Consider the following 18466-nt stretch of genomic DNA (forward strand, 5'->3'; position numbering starts at 1 on the left):
ACTGAGCAATGTTTTTGTTGCAGTTCACGAGAATGGGGGTTAATTTCAGACGACGAGAAAGTAGAGCTGGGATTGGTAAATGACAATGATGGAGAATTCTGGTAAATAATGGCTTCCTGCCTAAGGCTGACGTTTTCACGTCCATTGTAACTTACAAATTCTTATATTAGAAACGAGAACAAGGTACCATTGTTGTCAATAGTTTCATCTACATGTAGGGCAGAGTTATTCAGCTACCAACAATAACCTTTGTTGCCATTTGGCAGTGAATCAGACCTGGAGATTCGACCAGCAGTCATCATTAAAGTCACAGAAGACATTGTTTCCATTATCGGTTGAAAATTAGAGCCTCAGTCCCGTACAAATTTTGTACTTTTCCTTCTCGTAGGATGTCCTACCAGGATTTCTCCAGCAACTTTCAGAAGCTGGAGATTTGTAACCTTGGTCCAGATGAACACACAGCTGAGGATGATGAAGGAGAAGAGCGCAAGCGCTGGGCCGTGACATCTGAGAATGGCACATGGACGCCACGCGTTAGTGCTGGGGGATGCAGGAACTACCTGGGTACGCTTGATAACAGTATTGTATTCTACCAATTACAAAGTCCCCTAGAAAAGGGCCTGACCAGTGAGATCATGGGTTCAAATCCACCTGAAGCAGATTTGTTTGCAGCATTGTCAGCAGGCTTCTTTAATAGGAAACTGACAAAGAGCGAGGATCACTTCTGCACGTACACTGGACCGCTGTCTTTTAGATATAAATAGATGGATTGATACATGTGTTGCATTTTATTGAGACATATGTCAGTAAAGAATAACTTCAACAATGATAGTGTTTAGAGATGTATGAAGTGGAAAAATTTTCACATGGCATTAAGACCATAAGTGAAATAGTTGTTTTACAGGCAGAATAAGTCTTTCTCATTATCAGAGGATTGTATAAAAAATGAATTAAAAATCATCTAATTTGTGTCAAATGTCCCAGCAGTTTTTCCTGTTGTAGACATACTGTAATGACTTGATCAGAAAGCTTTGAAAACAAAAAATAAATAATAAAATGGTAATATCAGTTTTATTTTTATTACACTTTTTTTTTTATTTTTTTGCTGTTGGCTCAGCCATAAAACACAAAATAAAAGTTGCATCACGTAAACACAAGTCAGATAAATTTTACAAAATGTATTTTAGTTTATGGCTTTGTACATGACTGAACAGTTGTCAGCAGACTTGTCCTGAGATACAAGTGAAAACGATTGCTTTGATTGGTGGTTGTTTTGGGGCAGATACATTCTGGACGAACCCTCAGTACCGTGTGAGCCTGACTGACCCAGATGAAGATGATGAGGATGATCTGTGTACAATGATCGTGGGATTGCTGCAGAAAGACCGCAGGAAAAAGAGGAAGGAGGGTTTAGATATGTTGACCATCGGCTACTGTATTTATAAGGTCAGTGTGTGTGGGACGTGGTAGCAGGTTGGGATCTGGTGGTTAATTGTGCTTGGTATTCAGTCAATTTGCGTGCCTCAGTGGCTTCATGGTTAGAATGCTAGTGCAGCAAAATGACCCAGCAGCCTCTCACCAATGCTGTGAGTTTTAGTCCATCTCACACTGGCTTCCTCTCTGGTGGTATGTGGGAAGGTCTGCCAGCATCCTTCGGATGGTCATAGGTTTTCCCCAGGCTCTGTCTGGTTTCCTCCGACCATAATACTGGCGGTCGTCATACAGGTATAAATGAAATATTCTTGAGCTCAGCATAAAGCTCTAATAAAAGAAATAAATAAATTCGATCACTGTAGTGTTGACCACTCCAAAAATGTGTAAAGACCAACACTACACTTTGTGGCATGACAAAAGCATGATTCTTTTCTTCCTCCACTGGCCTTGGGGCCTTGCCGGCAATATGCATGTACATGGAAATAGAATGTACATGTGCAGGTCATCCAAGCTGACCTGTCTTCCACCAATATGGTGTGCTCATTGATCTCACTCTACAAGTTAAATATGTGGGTCGTTCCATGTGCATAAAGCCATTTCTGGCATTTTAAGGCAAAATTTGAAAGATGATTTTAAAGCTTATTTTTGGTCCCAAGAAGTTAATCTCTAACCACCCCATAAATGAAATCTGAAGACAGATGGGTCAAAATTTCAGCTCAGAAGAAGTAAGTTTAATTTTATGACACGATTTGTTAATTTTGACTTATTAAAGTCAGACACAGCTGTGTGGAATGGGGCCACAGTTACAGCCCAAAGGTTAGTGGTTTTCTCCAAGCACCCCACCCATCACATTGTTGCAAACTGTATTTATTTAATTGGTGTGTTCACCAAGTCAGTCCGTCTTCTATGACATCTACCTGTATATTGTCTTGTGGATAATCAGAAGTGCTATTACATGTTCTACTTTAAAGCAGGAAAACACTAACAGTTTCACTATAATATTAATGACATTGTGGTCTCCCTTTAGCTTGATGAAGAACAACCTGGGAATCTGGACCTGAGTTTCTTCAAGTACAATGCATCTGTGGCCAAATCGCCTTCGTTCATCAACCTGCGCGAAGTGTGTGGTCGCCACAAACTCCCACCAGGGCACTACTGCATTGTTCCATCAACGTTTGAACCTCACCAGAATGGGGACTTCCTGTTAAGAATATTCAGTGAACACAAAAATACTTCCACGTGAGTGAAAATCACTGAAATTTAAAATTCATATTGGTGTACGTACATAATTCAGAAGTTCTTGTCCAAGATTTGGCTAAATGAAATGTTCCCAGAAATAAAGGTATCTAGCACAAAATCTTCAACCACTATAGCCCTTTTTTCAGTGGAATTTATGCTTAGCATTATTATGAAAATGATGCTAAAAATGATTTGTTTGTGTCATTAAAGATGCAAGCTTTATAAAACTGCGTAAATTACATATATTTCTCTACACTCCACAGTTTTCTCAAAATATTGGTTGCGGAGGTGGTTGGAAAGGTTGAAGAACCATGTTCTCATAAATGTTCTTGTGGTGGCAAAGATAATTAATGATTTCTGCCAAATGTCCACCAGCCCAAGGTTGTACAATGAGATTGAAACGTTTTAGATTACCATGATTGTGGTTTCAAGTCATGACATTTGTCAGGTGTGTGTATGGGATGATAATTTCTTCTGGACTAAGTTTGGTGTCCTTCACCACTTTATGTTGGACAGTTATCATACAAGTAGTCTTGATTATGAGACAAAGTCATCAATCATATAAATGATAAATATCATCTTCTTCTTCCTCAGTCAACTGGATGAACAAACAGGTTATCAGCCACAGGTGAGCACATTCATTTGCATACTTTGACTACACCTTCCTCTCAAGCTGTATTTCTTGATGATCTGAAATTAGCCTTTTTCTTTTCTGCTTTGCTGAAACAGTACAACTCTCAGTAGATGTTCGTAGTAGAATTCTTTCAGAGATGATAATTCTGTAATAACACACATTGGCAATCCAGAACAAGTTGTAATGGGGATATAGATATACTTTCTAAGCAAGACATAATACATGCAAATCTGTTTAGTTTCTAAACACCTGAAAATGACTCAGCGTAATGAGAAACTGCAAAATCATTTTCCATGTTACAGAATTGAAGGTGAACTACAGACATGTTTGATCAAAAACTGTAAATTATCAGAGTAAATACTTTCTATTGATTGATTGTGCTATATTTTGCTATTGTGTATATGTAGATAAATTATGTAGAAATTTGGCACACAGCAGACTGTAATTGGCTCAATATGCCATGACTTATTCATCTTGGACATGGGTGAAAAAAAAAACTGTTTAGATATAAACCTGAATGAAGGCTCCAAAAAAATTTTGCAACATTCTGAACACCTAGCCATAGACATTTTCCTTACAAAAAGAAATGTTTGTGACAAAATTTGTGCCAAAAATTTAATCGTTGCAGTTTACCTTTAAGGACAAAGTTTTTGGCACAGCATCTGACCAACACCTGTGTTTTTTGTGTAAAGAATCCGTTGTTTTCTCACCTGCATACTCAAGTCATTCTGGAATGCTAATGGGTCTTATTCATGCTTTTATCATTTTAACATAAAACTGATTCAGATTCTCTTTTGGAATATTCTATCGGTGTCTTGTTTTACCTTATCTGCTATTGAAAATGGACTAAAATCGCCAGTGCATTTTAACCTTATGCCGCTGTCAATGAAAATCATGCATCAAAAGTGAGCGAACTTATGGCTTTCTGTTCAGTTCTGCCATCTTATCCATTAGGCTGATCCCTCTGGTGTACACATGCACAAAATAAGAGAGGAAATATTTCAGAACAACTTTATTGTTTATTAATGTTGCTCTGGCGATTTGTCAGTACACTTGTAGAACAGCTTATTGTTAGCTGATCACCGATCACAACATCAGTAGAGCTTATTGAGTTATATTCTGCTGCAATCTCACCTGCTACCTCACTAGATTTGTTAGTGAACTGTCTCTGCTGAGTGGTTTATATACAAACTCTAGTGTTCAGTCTTCTACCTGCATCTATACACTTGTGCTTTCTCTAGATCAGAGGAGGCCGTGCCCCAGTGCCCCCACCCAGGCACAACTATAGAGTAAGTGACAGCTCAAGCTCACTGTCTGTTCTGAGTTAATGAATGGAGTGTGCTGTCTATCACAGTAATTGGCATGTCTATACTACCTCCCACATAACCCAGCATGGTTTGTCCATGAAAACTGTGAAACACATGTAGGTTTGTCTCTACTGTAGTCACTGACAAGCACCTTTTGTGACGTCTTTAACTCCTCCAGTTGAAAATCTTCTCTTTTCTTATACTTGAAATTTCAAGTGATAAACGTGTGTCTCACTTTTATTAAATATATGCCTTCAAGTTTGGATCTGTTGGATAAGACGTTGTCCTGTTGAAGTTGATGTATATTTTAACAGGTGTGTTTTGTTCTTGAATGTGAATGTACTTGGTGACGATTAGACCCGAGACCTGTTTCATTCTTCCCAGCTTATCTTTCAGAAATACGGGGCCACCGTGGCTCAGTCGGTTAGCGCGCTAGCGCAGCGTAGTGACCCAGAAGCCTCTCACCAATGCGGTCGCTGTGAGTTCAAGACCAGCTCATGCTGGCTTCCTCTCCGGCCGTACATGGGAAGGTCTGCCAGCAACCTGCGGATGGTCGTGGGTTTCCCCCAGGCTGTGCCCGGTTTCCACCCACCATAATGCTGGCCGCCGTCGAATAAGTGAAATATTCTTGAGTACGGCGTAAAACACCAATCAAATAAATAAATCAAATAAATTTCAGAAATACAGATCTGTACTCTTCCATTCAACAACCTGGAACTCTTTTTCAAGTCTTTTCAAGTAAGTGGTCCTCTGTGTGTCAAAGCTGTATGCCACAAGAAGATGTTTTCCTTAATCCTACAGTAATTCTGACTTGACCTAATTATTCATGAATAATACAGACTATAAAATCACCAGTAATACAAATGTAACTGGCGCATGGACAGCAAGCCAGACTTTGCTAACTGCTCACTATCTGGAAAAAGACAAACCCGAGAAATGTTAAAATGTTAAAAGAGCGATCAACAACTCGTTTTGGAGTCTTCATTTTAATATGTGTTTTCTTGATGAACAGCAGCAACTCAAACCAACTACAAGTATAGTGAGAAAGCTGTTCATTTTCAGAAGAGCAGTGTTGACCTCTGTAGCAACATATTTGTGTTCATTCCTACCTTATGGTCTTTTTTATTCCTGCGTAATGAGCTGATATGAATTCAGAATTACTTTAAGATCACGGTAAACATGTTTTTGCCACATTCAGCTTTGACACTTTAAGGACACAAGGGTTCTGGCAAGAGGACAGTGTCCGGTTAGAGAATGTGAAGAGTCAGATGTCGAAGTCAAGTTGGGAACATGGCCAACCCATCTCCTAGCTAGGTGAAGTTAGAATGTAACATTTGTAGAACTTAAATAAATTTGAGGCGATTACTTCTTGTTTACAGCTTTGATTCCGAAAGTTGCTGTTTTTTTTTTATTGTTTTGTTTTATTTTTTTATTGTTTTTTTTTTATTTTTTATTTTTTTTTGCTGTACAAATAGTTATTGTTTACTACTGTGCAATTTATATGCAATTTATATTCACACATGATTCCGTATCAAGATTATTTTTAAAGTGCCAAATTGCACACCCACACATAAACCTTATCACATTATAATCTGCAAGACTAGCCATAAAAATCATAAACTGTGAAAATATATGAAAGAAACATTATCTCAAAATTAGCTTGGACTGTTTTGATCATTTGACTGGATATGATTTTTGATCATTTGACAGGATATTATTTTTGATCATTTCACAGGATATGATTTTTGATCATTTCAAAGGATATGATTTTGATCATTTCACATGACATGATTTTGATCATTTCACATGACATGATTTTTGATCATTTAATTCACAAGACCGGAATTTTAATCACATGAACAAAAGCAAATCTTCAGTTTTCATATTACTGGCTTATTGTATGTAGCTAAAACTTATCATAAATTTATGATATTTTCTATTGTTGTTCTGTGCACGGAATTGATTACCTTCTTGAAAAATATATGTACATACATGTATGTGTATGAGAAAAATCATTGTAGCTGTATGCTCATGAACACTGTAGGCAATTTCAATGTATTTGCTGCATGACATACATACATTTTGCATATATACATATGTTTGTTATCCCCAGCCATTTGACACCTCATTTTTTCCAATGGCGTTTGGTGTACAGCAAGCTCCTCCCACTTATCGTGGCAGATGGGTAACTTGACACAGTACAGTGTATAGTTCTGTTTGGAATGACGTTGGTTCTTTTTACTGGAGAGTTGACCTGACTAAATGACTAAAGATGATATCAGTGATACATGGTGCACATGTGACCATATAGCATGGGAGTTGTGTGAGAAATTGTTATTTACTAAAGATGTACTAAATAACAAATTACAGCTACTGCATTTATAAAATTAGACCTGCTAAAATGCATACCAAGTAATTCCTTAAACCAGTGTGATAGTATCCATCGTTTTTCTGTTTCATTTTTACCAGTACATGTAACTTTTTTAGTAATACAATTTCGAATCCAAAAAAAAAAATAGGGAGGGAAACTACTGCGGGTTTTGAACTTGTAACTTCAGTCATCAGCTGTCCTGAGATTGGCCATTTTCACTCAAGGGTTTTGACATTGTTTAACCATTATCTTTGAAACACCGAGCAAGAAGACTATGAGATGCATTGAAACTTTTAATATAGTCATGAATATAAACTGTAGAAGAAATGTGTCTAAGTAGTGTGGTCATGTGTTTTTTATTGATACTTCATTTGTATGAATTTACAGGAGTATATTCGGATGTGTGAGAACAATGTACAGCTGTTCAGTGTATAAGATTATGTGCATTTGTAGATTTGTTGAAGATAAAATTTCTGATTATTTACGTTTTGATATATATCGTTCTTAAGTGTTCTAACACACGTTCCACTTCCAGCATGGTTCCACCCCCTAGACTGATGAGGCATGTGTTAAAGCCCTGTCCATGCGGTGTATGTGAACACATGTACACTACTACATTTATATGTCTGAAATACCCAGATGAATAACCATTTATTGACAACATTGTCATAAGATGTACACATTTAATGCCAATTTATAATCGCATGTTTGATTTTTCAGGACTTTATACTGTGGCCTTCCAACATTTAATGCTTATTTCTTCAAATTCAACTTAACATTTTTGTTGTTACTGTATTGCACATTGTTTGACAATATCAAAAATATATGTACCTAAGTAGTCTTATGTTGAGCCAGCGATCCTTCGTTTAAATTCAACTTGAATGTGGATATGTTTATTTGTGTTACTTTGTTATTCTTTGTAAGGTAACGATTTGATTGAATTATATTATGCACATCAAAATTTATGAGGTCACCAGTAGTGGTTATTAAAGACAAAGTTAACATTAGCATACTGGTAGCAAGTGGTCAGTTTTACAGTGTTCATCCATTCTCGCATGATCGTGGTACTGTTTACCCTTTCCATAAATACTCGTGATTTAACTAATACGTGAAGTTCTATAACTGTAAATCTTATGGTTTACACCTGCCCTAACGAGTATTTCTCATTTGTCTGTTTCTTAGCCTGAGCCTGAGCCTACAAGTGAGGAGGAGGAACAAGAAGCTAGTCTGAGACAGTATTTCCGTCAGCTAGCCGGAGAGGACATGGAGATTGATGCCTTTGAGCTGCAGGAAGTCCTCAATAGTGTCTTCCAAAGAGGTACAACCTTGTCCGACTGAGGGGTTTGGGGTGGGGGTGTGGGGTGGGAAGTGAGGGCTAGGGGTTGGGAATTCTGTCAATCTCAACATAACACCACTAAAACTACAGCCACCAGTAACATATTCTACATGCTTGATCTGATAAGACTGGTCCAAGCATAACAGTGTCTGCATGTAAGGGATATAGTATATTCCATGCTACGTAGTATTTGGCTACTTGATCTGATAAGACTGGTCCAAGCATAACAGTGTCTGCATGTAAGGGATATAGTATATTCCATGCTACGTAGCATTTGGCTACTTGGTAACCTTTAACCACATTATTATAACCAAAAGCTAGATGATAGCCTGTAAAGTTGGAAGAGGAGACGTAGGTCATGCTTATAGAGCAAGCTTTGTGTACAAGTTGTTGAATTTGAAGAGAACACTATCATAATGATATAAGTATAATAGTATCTATGTGTAGGAGATATAGTATGTTACATGCTACATAGCATTTGACTACTCTATATGCTTTGGCTACATGTACATTATTACAGCCAAAAGCTATATGATAGCCTTTAAAAGCTAGAAGGGGAGACTTACATGCAGGCTACGCTTCTAGAGCAAGCTTTATGTGCAAATTATGAAATTTTGAACAGAATACTATAGTCTGCGCTTACATGTATATGGTGTGGATACCGGCCCTGGTAGCACAGTTGGTAGAGCATCTGCTTCGGGAGCGGTAGATCCAGGGTCAGTCCTGGGTTGGGTCACTCCCAAGACTTTAAAAGAGGAAGTTGTAACTTCCTCACTTGGCCTTGCGCAACGACTGGATGATCCGTATCAGTATAATTGTATGGGCGGGGCGGCTTAGTGAAGCAGCACTAGATGGCAGTGGAAATCCGTCCTGCAACAAGGAGGCACATTACATGCACTCTGAGGATTCATTTGTCATCATATGATGGAAAAATTGTTAGGTACGACGTTAAACCCCAGAATCAAAAATTTATTGTATCGAACCATTGTTTAGCAACCTGAACAAGTGTCTTCTTGTTAATGGAGATTAGAAGAGGAGATTCCTGTGGCTGGTAGATGAATAATTTAAAGTGCACAGCTTGTACATTGTAACTGGTCACACAGCTTGTACATGGTAACTGGCCACCCAGCTTGTACATGGTAACTGGTCACCCAGCTTGTACATGGTAACTGGTCACCCAGCTTGTACATGGTAACTGGTCACCCAGCTTGTACATGGTAACTGGTCACCCAGCTTGTACATTGTAACTGGCCACCCAGCTTGTACATGGTAACTGGTCACCCAGCTTGTACATGGTAACTGGTCACCCAGCTTGTACATTGTAACTGGTCACCCAGCTTGTACATGGTAACTGGTCAACCAGCTTGTACATGGTAACTGGTCAACCAGCTTGTACATGGTAACTGGTCACCCAGCTTGTACATGGTAACTGGTCACCAAGCTTTTACATGGTAACTGGTCACCCAGCTTGTACATGGTAACTGGTCACCCAGCTTGTACACGGTAACTGGTCAACCAGCTTGTACATGGTAACTGGTCACCCAGCTTGTACATGGTAACTGGTCACCCAGCTTGTACATTGTAACTGGTTACCCAGCTTGTACATTGTAACTGGTCACCCAGCTTGTACATGGTAACTGGTCACCCAGCTTGTACATTGTAACTGGTCACCCAGCTTATCCAGAAATTTTCTAGGGTCCTGATTTGAATTTTTGTAACATATTTATTAACCAGTAAAGAGATGAGTGGAAAAAATTGTGTTCTGGGTCCTTGTTTCTCTTCGACAAATATTTCTGACATGTAATATTTTAATATGTTAACTTGCTTTGATGTAAGTTTTTTTCAATACAACAAACCAGCGAATGCAGCATTTCAGCATATGCACGCTATAATTCAGAGGGATGGTTGCAGCATATGTACCAGAGCACGTGTTAATAAATACTTTAAATGCATCCCTAATCATACCAAATATTATTGATATACGTATGTGGTAACCATTAAGTGCTGCATGGCAGCAGAAACCGATCTGGGTTGATTGTTGAGGGTATTTTTTTATACATGTACATAAAGGGGAATTCGACTTTGACGGGTGATAATTAATAAAGCATGATTAAATCTTGGTTTAACCACTAAAGCTAATGAAAATGCTATCATATTTTTTTCATCTACAAATCAATTGTTCTCTTTTAATGAAATCAAAACAAAAATGGATTTCTAACATCAGTGTTAGAAAAGAAGTGTGGTGAGTAATGATGGGACATTGAACTGGTATATTAATGTGTGTCTCCACTTTATTTTTGTTTTTTTAGCATTTGGTAAGAGTTAAACTTTATACGCCTGTTATAACCACTACTGTTAACAATTAACATGGTCAAGGGCACATAACTGTAGCAAGCCATTTGCACTCCCCCTTCATCAGCATAAGGTATCAGTGGATGCCTTACCAAGCTATCTAGTACCTGGTGTTTAAATATGCCTGATGAAAGGAGATAGCTTCAGTGATGGCAATGGGGATATGGGGCATGGGTATATATGTATACATGTATTATACAAGCTGCCATTACTGACTCGTGTAGCTTACCAGTCAACTATTACACTATATACAACATTACAGTTTATATACTTTTTCAATTACTGGTATTACATATGGGACTACAATGTTGCCATCTGATTATTTTTCAAATTCTCTGTTTTCATATCCTGCTATTCTGTGTACAGTACCTTACTTGTGTCCTGTTGAATGGATCTATATCTCCATGTGTCATCATATCACATGTGTATGCACATGTAGACATGCCTATACATATAATGCTTAGGTCATATCTGTACCTTACTCAAAACAAGGTCACTTCTGTGCCTTACTCAGTATATACCTTACTCAATCTGTACCTTATTCCAAACAAGTAGGTGATGTCTGTACCTTACTCAATCTATACCTTACCCAAAACAAGAAGGTCATGTCTGTACCTTACTTAAAACAAGTAGGTCACATTTGTACCTTACTAAATCTGTACCTTACTAAATCTGTACCTTACTCAAAACAAGTAGGTCACATCTATACAAAACAAATAATATCTGTACCTTACTCAAAACAAATAGGTCACATGTGTGTCCTAGGAAGTTGTTCCCACCTTATGGTTCCCACCAGAATTCACCATGCTCACTATTTTTTGGGGTATCTGAGGTCATAAACTTGAGGTCATGGGTTTTGTGTGAGTTAACCTCCAGGGTGTGTTGTCATCATGGTTGATGGGTTCCATGTCTAAATGCTCTAGTTATCTCGCTGTTACGAAGTAAGGTGAGGTATTATGAGAGAGAGAAAGGGAAAGTGTGTTGGTGTCCATTCCAGTGTCTTTGTCTGGTGAGCTGTTGTCTCTCAAGTTGTGTGTTATAACATGTCTCTCTCTTTTTCTCTGACCTTCCATGGACATAGGCAAGGCAATAGGTAAGGCCACAGATGATTGGTCAGCTGCCCATCCACCCTCTATGGTAGAGCAATTCTGATAGGCTCACTCTGCATGGATACAGCAAGCTTAAGGCACACATCATCATTTGCCAATGTTTGATTTTTTTTTTAGTTTTCAGTTGCTTTGTGATCATCTGGCTATTTTTTTAGTAGAGATTCATATTTTAAGGAACTTATATGTTCTTTACCATTTGATGTACACAATATTTTGTGTTAATCACCACATGTGTATAATCATTCTAAATATAATGTGTCCATCTGTTCTTTAATTACTTCTCCATGAAATCTTCTCTGGACTTTATAAGTTTATATCAACTTCATTAAATTATCCAACAACTTCATATCTTTAAGTTTTGAATGTAAGTTTTAAATCAGTGATTTACTTCAAACATTATTTCTTTATTTATTAGCGCTCTTAATGGCCTATGTTTGTGGATTAAGCTTTGCATATTATTTGTAGTTCTAGAGGTACTAGGCAATTCTTTGTGGTTTAGATCCCATAGTACTAGTTTACACTTCTGTTGGCTGAAAATATATTCTTGCTTCTTCTTGTTAAATTCTGTGTTCTGCAAACTGAAACATTTTTACAGTATTGATACACTTTTGACATTCTTTGGTCATACTTGTCAGTGTTTGTCCATGTCTTGTGCAGTCTTGTCAATCAAACATAAAATGTATTAAAATGTGTCTATTAAGTGTTACTCCACCCATTCAAGCTATACTCCTCCCACTTAAGCTATACTTATCCCACTCAAGCTATATTCCCCCCACCCAAGTTATATTTGATCACTATTCAGATAAGTTTCTCCATTACTTAAATACATCTTTCAGTATAGCTTTGACTGACAGCCTTCAACAGTTATAGTTTTGCTCTTGCACCTTACATGTTAAAAGATGAAGCATGGTTATATAATTATATGGTGTGCATACACGTAGTATAAATGTGTTTCAGGTTGCTTTGGATTATCCTTTCAGGCCGAGAATTGTCCATGTTTAAATCGAAAGATGAAAAACAGAGATGAAATCTGAAGATAAATGATGAAATGAAATGAAATGTGAAGTGTTAATTGTGGTTGTTTCCCAGCTGATTTCTGAAATCCTGTTGACTTCAAACTTTCTGCAAGATCATTTGTCCAGCAGCTAGACTACCAGTTTTTTAAATTGGTATTATGATTATATAATCCATTATATAATCAGAGTTTTCCAGTTGCTTATTTTTCTGTGATTACTGTCTGTTTCAGAGTTCTCGTTCCCAGGCTTTACCATTGACACATGCAGAAGTATGGTGGCCATGCATGATGTATCCTTTGTGGACAGTAAATCACAAAATACAACTAGACAGGTGCAATGTAACTGATCAGTGTTAGCATTAGTTGACAGGCAACCATATTTGGCAAGCTTTGTTGTCAAAATTGCCTATTTGTCACTGCATGGCATGATATATTCTGTAACAGACATGTAGATGCACGAGTGACATTTCATACTGGTACGTACTGTGACTTCATGGACATCAGTGATAATGACTGTGACCTCAAAGATATCACCCATAATGACTGTAACCTCTGAAACGTCAGCAATAATGACTGTGACATCAGGGATAACGACTGACGTCCAATATGTCGTGATAATGACTGACCTCTAAGACATCAGTTATAATGACTCTTCTAAGACATCGGTGATAATGACCGACCTCCGAGAGATAAGTGATAATGACTGTGACCTCCAACAATGATAATGACTGACCTCATAGACATCAGTAATAATGACTGTATAAACCTCTTAGACATTAACAATAATGACTGAACTCAGACATCAGTGATAAGGACTGTTACCTCAGTTGTACTGTAATTGTTCAACCTTTTCTCATGTTTAGGTGTTTATTCAAGCATATCCTGAATTCTGAGTAGACTGCTAACGTTACACTGTTGGGACAACAGGAAATTGGTCAACCCAACCAATGTAGTTTTGTCTCCAGAATCAAATTGGAAATGTGCATAAATCATACTGACATTTACTCTTTCATATGCAAAAAGGTTGAGGAATTGGGGTAATGACTTTGACCTTACGATCATCAGTGACATTAATTGTGACTTTTGTAGACATCAGTTGTGTTGACTGCCTCTGATTTCGTGAACATCAGTATAATTATTAAGGGTGTAGAAGATTACTGCTTATGAGTGCAGTGTCAGTTGTGAGGTTCCTTAACTCCTCTCCCCCAGGGTGATATGTCCGGGAAGTTGGGTTACGAGGAATTCAAAGCTCTGTGGACAGACCTTAGAAGGTGGAAGGTTAGTGAAGAAGTCTGTGCAAAGTGTCAGAATTTGTACTTACATATTTAAACACATAAACTGTGAGTTCACATAGACTGTGAGTTCACATAGACTGTGAGTTCAGTTTCATAAAACACACAATGTGTTAAGTTGCCCTTAGCTACCTACCTTTTCATACCTCTCAAATTTCCTCAACAACCCCACCCCCTCCCCAAGAAAACAAACATGTACATGTATTTCATTGAATTCCAGTAACGTAAGTACTAGTATATGCTCTATCTTGGTATATGTATCTTACATACCACATGTGTTACAAGTTATTGCTTCATAAATATATGCAGATATTTATCTTTTATTGTGTTTTCATATTGTCTTTATATGAATGTTATGTTTTTTTTAATTCCAGACGGTTTTCAAAGAGTTTGATAGAGATGGAAGCGGAAACTTGAACTCCTATGAACTGAGATCTGCTTTCCGCCATGTTGGTAAGATACATTTGAAAATAATAGTTGATTGTATTCATGGAATATTTTTATGAGCATGCATGTTTTCTTACTTTTTAAGTTACATGTAAATGTACCTATGCTTGTCCAAGAAATTTTTCACCTGTTTAAGGCTGGACTGCTTCGGTGGCCTAGTATTTAGAATGGTCGCCAAGAAGTTGGGGCGCCTGGGATCAAACCTGGGTTAGGTCGTACCAGAGACTTTAAAAATCATACTTGTTGCTTTCTTGTTCTGCTCTGAGCACCAAGATGTCAGAGCAAGGAAATTGTACTGGTTGGCCCGGTGTCCATATAATGTGACAGGGTTGTGTGTCAATGTCTGATGTCCTGTGCATTATACTTCAGTGACTGGGCTTTTTGGTAGCATGGACTCGCCATGCAACAAGATTTTTTTATTTATTTGATTGGTGTTTTAGACCGTACTCAAGAATATTTCACTTATACGACGGCATCCATGGTGGGTGGAAACCGGGCACAGCCCAGGGGAAACCCATGACCATCCGCAGGTTGCTGTCAGACCTTCCCACTTACGGCCGGAGAGGAAGCCAGCATGAGCTGGACTTGAACTCACAGTGACCGCATTGGTGAGAGGCTCCTGGGTGTCATTACGCTGTGCTAACCGACTGAGCCACGGAGACACCCCCCATGCAACAGGAAGACACGGTGTATATATGTATGTATATATATATATATATATATATATATATATATATATACACACACACACACACACACACACACACACACACACACACACACACACACACACACACACACACCTAATGACCCCTGGTCATATGACTGAAAAATTGTGAAGTATGATATAAAAATCCAGCATTTGTCTTTATTTAGGGCAAAGCTATATGTAACTGTTAAGAGCAGCCAACATAGACAAACATCATTGTCCTGTGCCAAAAGTCTACCAGTTCTTAATCAGTGAGGATGCTGAGATAGGTGACTGTTCATGGAGGCTGCCTCTAGGCCCTGCTGGCTCCCCTCCTCCTTCACTGAGGCTGCCATCTCAGAAATCAAGTGTCCTTCATTACAATGTTAAATGTCAAACCAGTATGTCGTAATCCCACCAGAAAAGCAGATAATTCATTGGTGTTTAATGCAGTTTTGAAGATGTGTTCATATGTGTATACAATGGCAGATTTATGTATGGAGGAAACCAAGGGCCTAGCTGGAGCCAGGGCCCTTAACAAAGTACCAGTGACCTCCCAGACACAAAGGCAAAGTCTAACCAGCAAAAGCTTGATTTAGGCCATACATTTCAGCGGCCAATCAGTGAGAAGATCAATGCTTTAGCCAAATGAGCAGGCAATCCCCGCCAGTAATCCGTGATAATGTTTATGTCTTTATTTCATTCGGTATGCAGGGTTTTCGCTGAGTAACAACACACTGAAGGCTTTGGTTATGAGATACTCCAAGAGAGACGGTAACATTGACTTTGGGGATTTCGTTGCCTGTGCTGTTAGACTGAAGACCATGATCGGTGAGTTCTGAGCAAGATGATCTTTTCTGGAATTATCAGTGATATTGTATACATGTCTTGCTGAGGAGAGCTATTAGAGCTCTAGTGTTGAGCGACAGATGGTTTGTTGGTACTAAGTCATCCCTGATTTTGTTGGCTAATTGTTGATTGCTGAATCTACAGCTTACAGTGTGTACTTACTATGTGTGAGATTTAGGTACAGGGTATGGGTTCTTAGAGATTGTGTATGGGTGTTGGGATTAAACAGTGCATTTCCAGAATGCAATTTGACCTTTTGTCATTTCACAAATCTTCAGTAAGCGATTATTTAACCTTTATGTTCCTATAATAGATTATGTAGCGCAGGAGAAGCTTTAATTTTGGCACTCATCTCCACATTGTCTAATTGGGTGATGTTTTTGTCCTTCAAGAAACCTTCAAGACATTAGAGGTTCAGGGGAGCGGGAGAGCATTCTTCAACATGGATGATGTAAGTTCATACCTTACCTGTAAAAATAAAATCCTTCAGCATTGGTGATATGTTCAGAATATCATCTGTCTGACAAAGAAATATTGGTTATGTGCAGGTAGTTGTGTCTCAGTAGTGTGGATTCAGTGACATAACCTCGAACTGACTATGCATGCTTCCCATTACTTCAGACAATTCCAGGCATGAAATTCATGCAGAACAGAAATTATTCTTTAGCTTAAGATTTGTATGTTTTTGGTCATGTGTAAGCCTTATTTTGTAGAAGAAACTTCAGATTGAGAAGTGGGATTTCACATCACAACATTACATGAACTGTATCTCCACTTACCTGTATGGTATAATATCAACCACCAGCCAAAGGAATGTCTGTCTTGTTGTATTATATACTCTATATACATGTACTTGTCCTTCATTGGACAAGCAACGGCTGTGCAAAACCATTGTATATACGTGATATATTATAATTAATGAATGCTTTGCCACTGACCCAAACCTTGCTTTTTTCTCATTTAATAGTTCATCCAGACAACCATGTACTCGTAAGAGGGCAACCATGCTGGAGGGCATGGGCAGCCATGCTGGAGGGCAAGGGTAGCCACACTGGAGTGTGTTCAGGTCATCTAGGGCAATATGACAATGTACTGTTGAAGGACAGAACAAATACCAGCCTTCTACAATTTTTGTGATCTGAGACAAATTTTTACATCCTATCACAATGTTTTAGAGTTTTATTTATGTTTCACATTGTTTAGATGGTGATGCTTGCATAATGTGTTAGTGAGTAGTTTGTATTCGTGAAATAATGGTATAGTGATGTGTTCTAAACTTGATCTGCAGCACACTATTTTTGTTTTTAGCTCATTATGTGGAATAAAATAGTGCAAAAAATATATAGGCTACATGAAAAGCACAAAAAATAATAAAACAAAATGAATGAAATGTTATAAGTACTAATGTTCATTGCTCTTGCTACATTCTGTGTTTGTGCAACATTTAGCAAAATATGTGGACATTGTATGTAATATATGATTTAGTCTTAAATTCTTCCTCCCATTATTAGCAGGCCTGAAGCAGTTGTTGGGTGTACAGTTGGTGTCAGGGGTGGGGCTGTCTGGGGTAAGTCAACTCTCAGGGGACATAGGTCAGAAGGCATTAGACTGGCAGCAATATTTAGCTTCTGTGGTGTTATGTTCAAGGGGCCGTGAATCCAGTAGGGCTGTGAGTGCATTAGCCCCATCCTCTCACCCCCTCCATTTTTTTTTTTTTTTTTTTTTTTTTTTGAGATATCTGCCTCTTAATATATTTTCATGTTGTCGAATGAGAGTTGAGCTACCTTCAGGTATATCTCCGAGAATGGAGTCAAGGTTACATGGAGTTCTGATGGGTACATAACTGTAGTCTTTCTACAGGTGAATTGACAAGACTTTCAATGGTAAGGAATACATTAAGTCACTGAATCTTTGTTCGTTGTTAGAGAAGTCTATTCACTGATTGCAGTATATTCCCCCTTCTAGATCAAACACCCTCCACTGTCTGTATTCTTTAGCTTTTTACGGGTATTACCTGCACTGCTCACCTGTTGTATATCTAGACTTTCACTGAATTCTTTTGAGAAACTTTTATTCTGATATTTATTTTTTAGACTTATCAGATATAAATAATGATGGTGAATATACAATATGCAAATTTTAATACATCTTTAATCCTGGATACTTTATGATTAATATACATAATTTCCCACTTGATGATATACTTGACTGTGATGTATATATCACAAAGCTGTGTTATTGTTGTTTTTTTCTGACCATGTGTTTCTTATAGTATTTACTTGGCCAGACTTGGGCAGACATCATAGGTTTTTCCCCGTTGGAGCTCTTCCAGCCATATCTTGCATGTTAAAACAGGATTGTTCTGTTACAAACTCCCTAGGTGCAATTCAAGG

The 18466-nt window shown here is 38.1% G+C and overlaps 1 protein-coding gene across 3 annotated transcripts in view; it reads left to right on the forward strand.

Moving 5' to 3' along the window:
• The window catches only part of LOC135466483 (calpain-A-like), a 43409-nt gene extending 25674 nt beyond the window's left edge, over window positions 1-17735 (forward strand). The window contains exons 7-20 of one of the 3 annotated variants that reach the window (XM_064743981.1): window positions 24-101; window positions 389-564; window positions 1283-1446; window positions 2462-2673; window positions 3268-3301; window positions 4549-4596; window positions 6728-6799; window positions 8168-8303; window positions 13029-13087; window positions 14007-14075; window positions 14464-14542; window positions 15939-16055; window positions 16466-16524; window positions 17041-17735. In XM_064743981.1, coding sequence (XP_064600051.1) covers window positions 24-101; window positions 389-564; window positions 1283-1446; window positions 2462-2673; window positions 3268-3301; window positions 4549-4596; window positions 6728-6799; window positions 8168-8303; window positions 13029-13087; window positions 14007-14075; window positions 14464-14542; window positions 15939-16055; window positions 16466-16524; window positions 17041-17067 — 1330 coding nt within the window. In that variant the 3' untranslated portion in view covers window positions 17068-17735. The remainder of the gene's footprint in view (window positions 1-23; window positions 102-388; window positions 565-1282; window positions 1447-2461; window positions 2674-3267; window positions 3302-4548; window positions 4597-6727; window positions 6800-8167; window positions 8304-13028; window positions 13088-14006; window positions 14076-14463; window positions 14543-15938; window positions 16056-16465; window positions 16525-17040) is intronic. The other 2 variants (XM_064743982.1, XM_064743983.1) reach the window with 2 other exon arrangements.
• The last annotated feature ends 731 nt before the right edge of the window (window positions 17736-18466 follow it).

The sequence above is a fragment of the Liolophura sinensis genome, chromosome 6 (genome assembly GCF_032854445.1).
Source record: "Liolophura sinensis isolate JHLJ2023 chromosome 6, CUHK_Ljap_v2, whole genome shotgun sequence".
Lineage (NCBI taxonomy): Eukaryota > Metazoa > Mollusca > Polyplacophora > Chitonida > Chitonidae > Liolophura > Liolophura sinensis.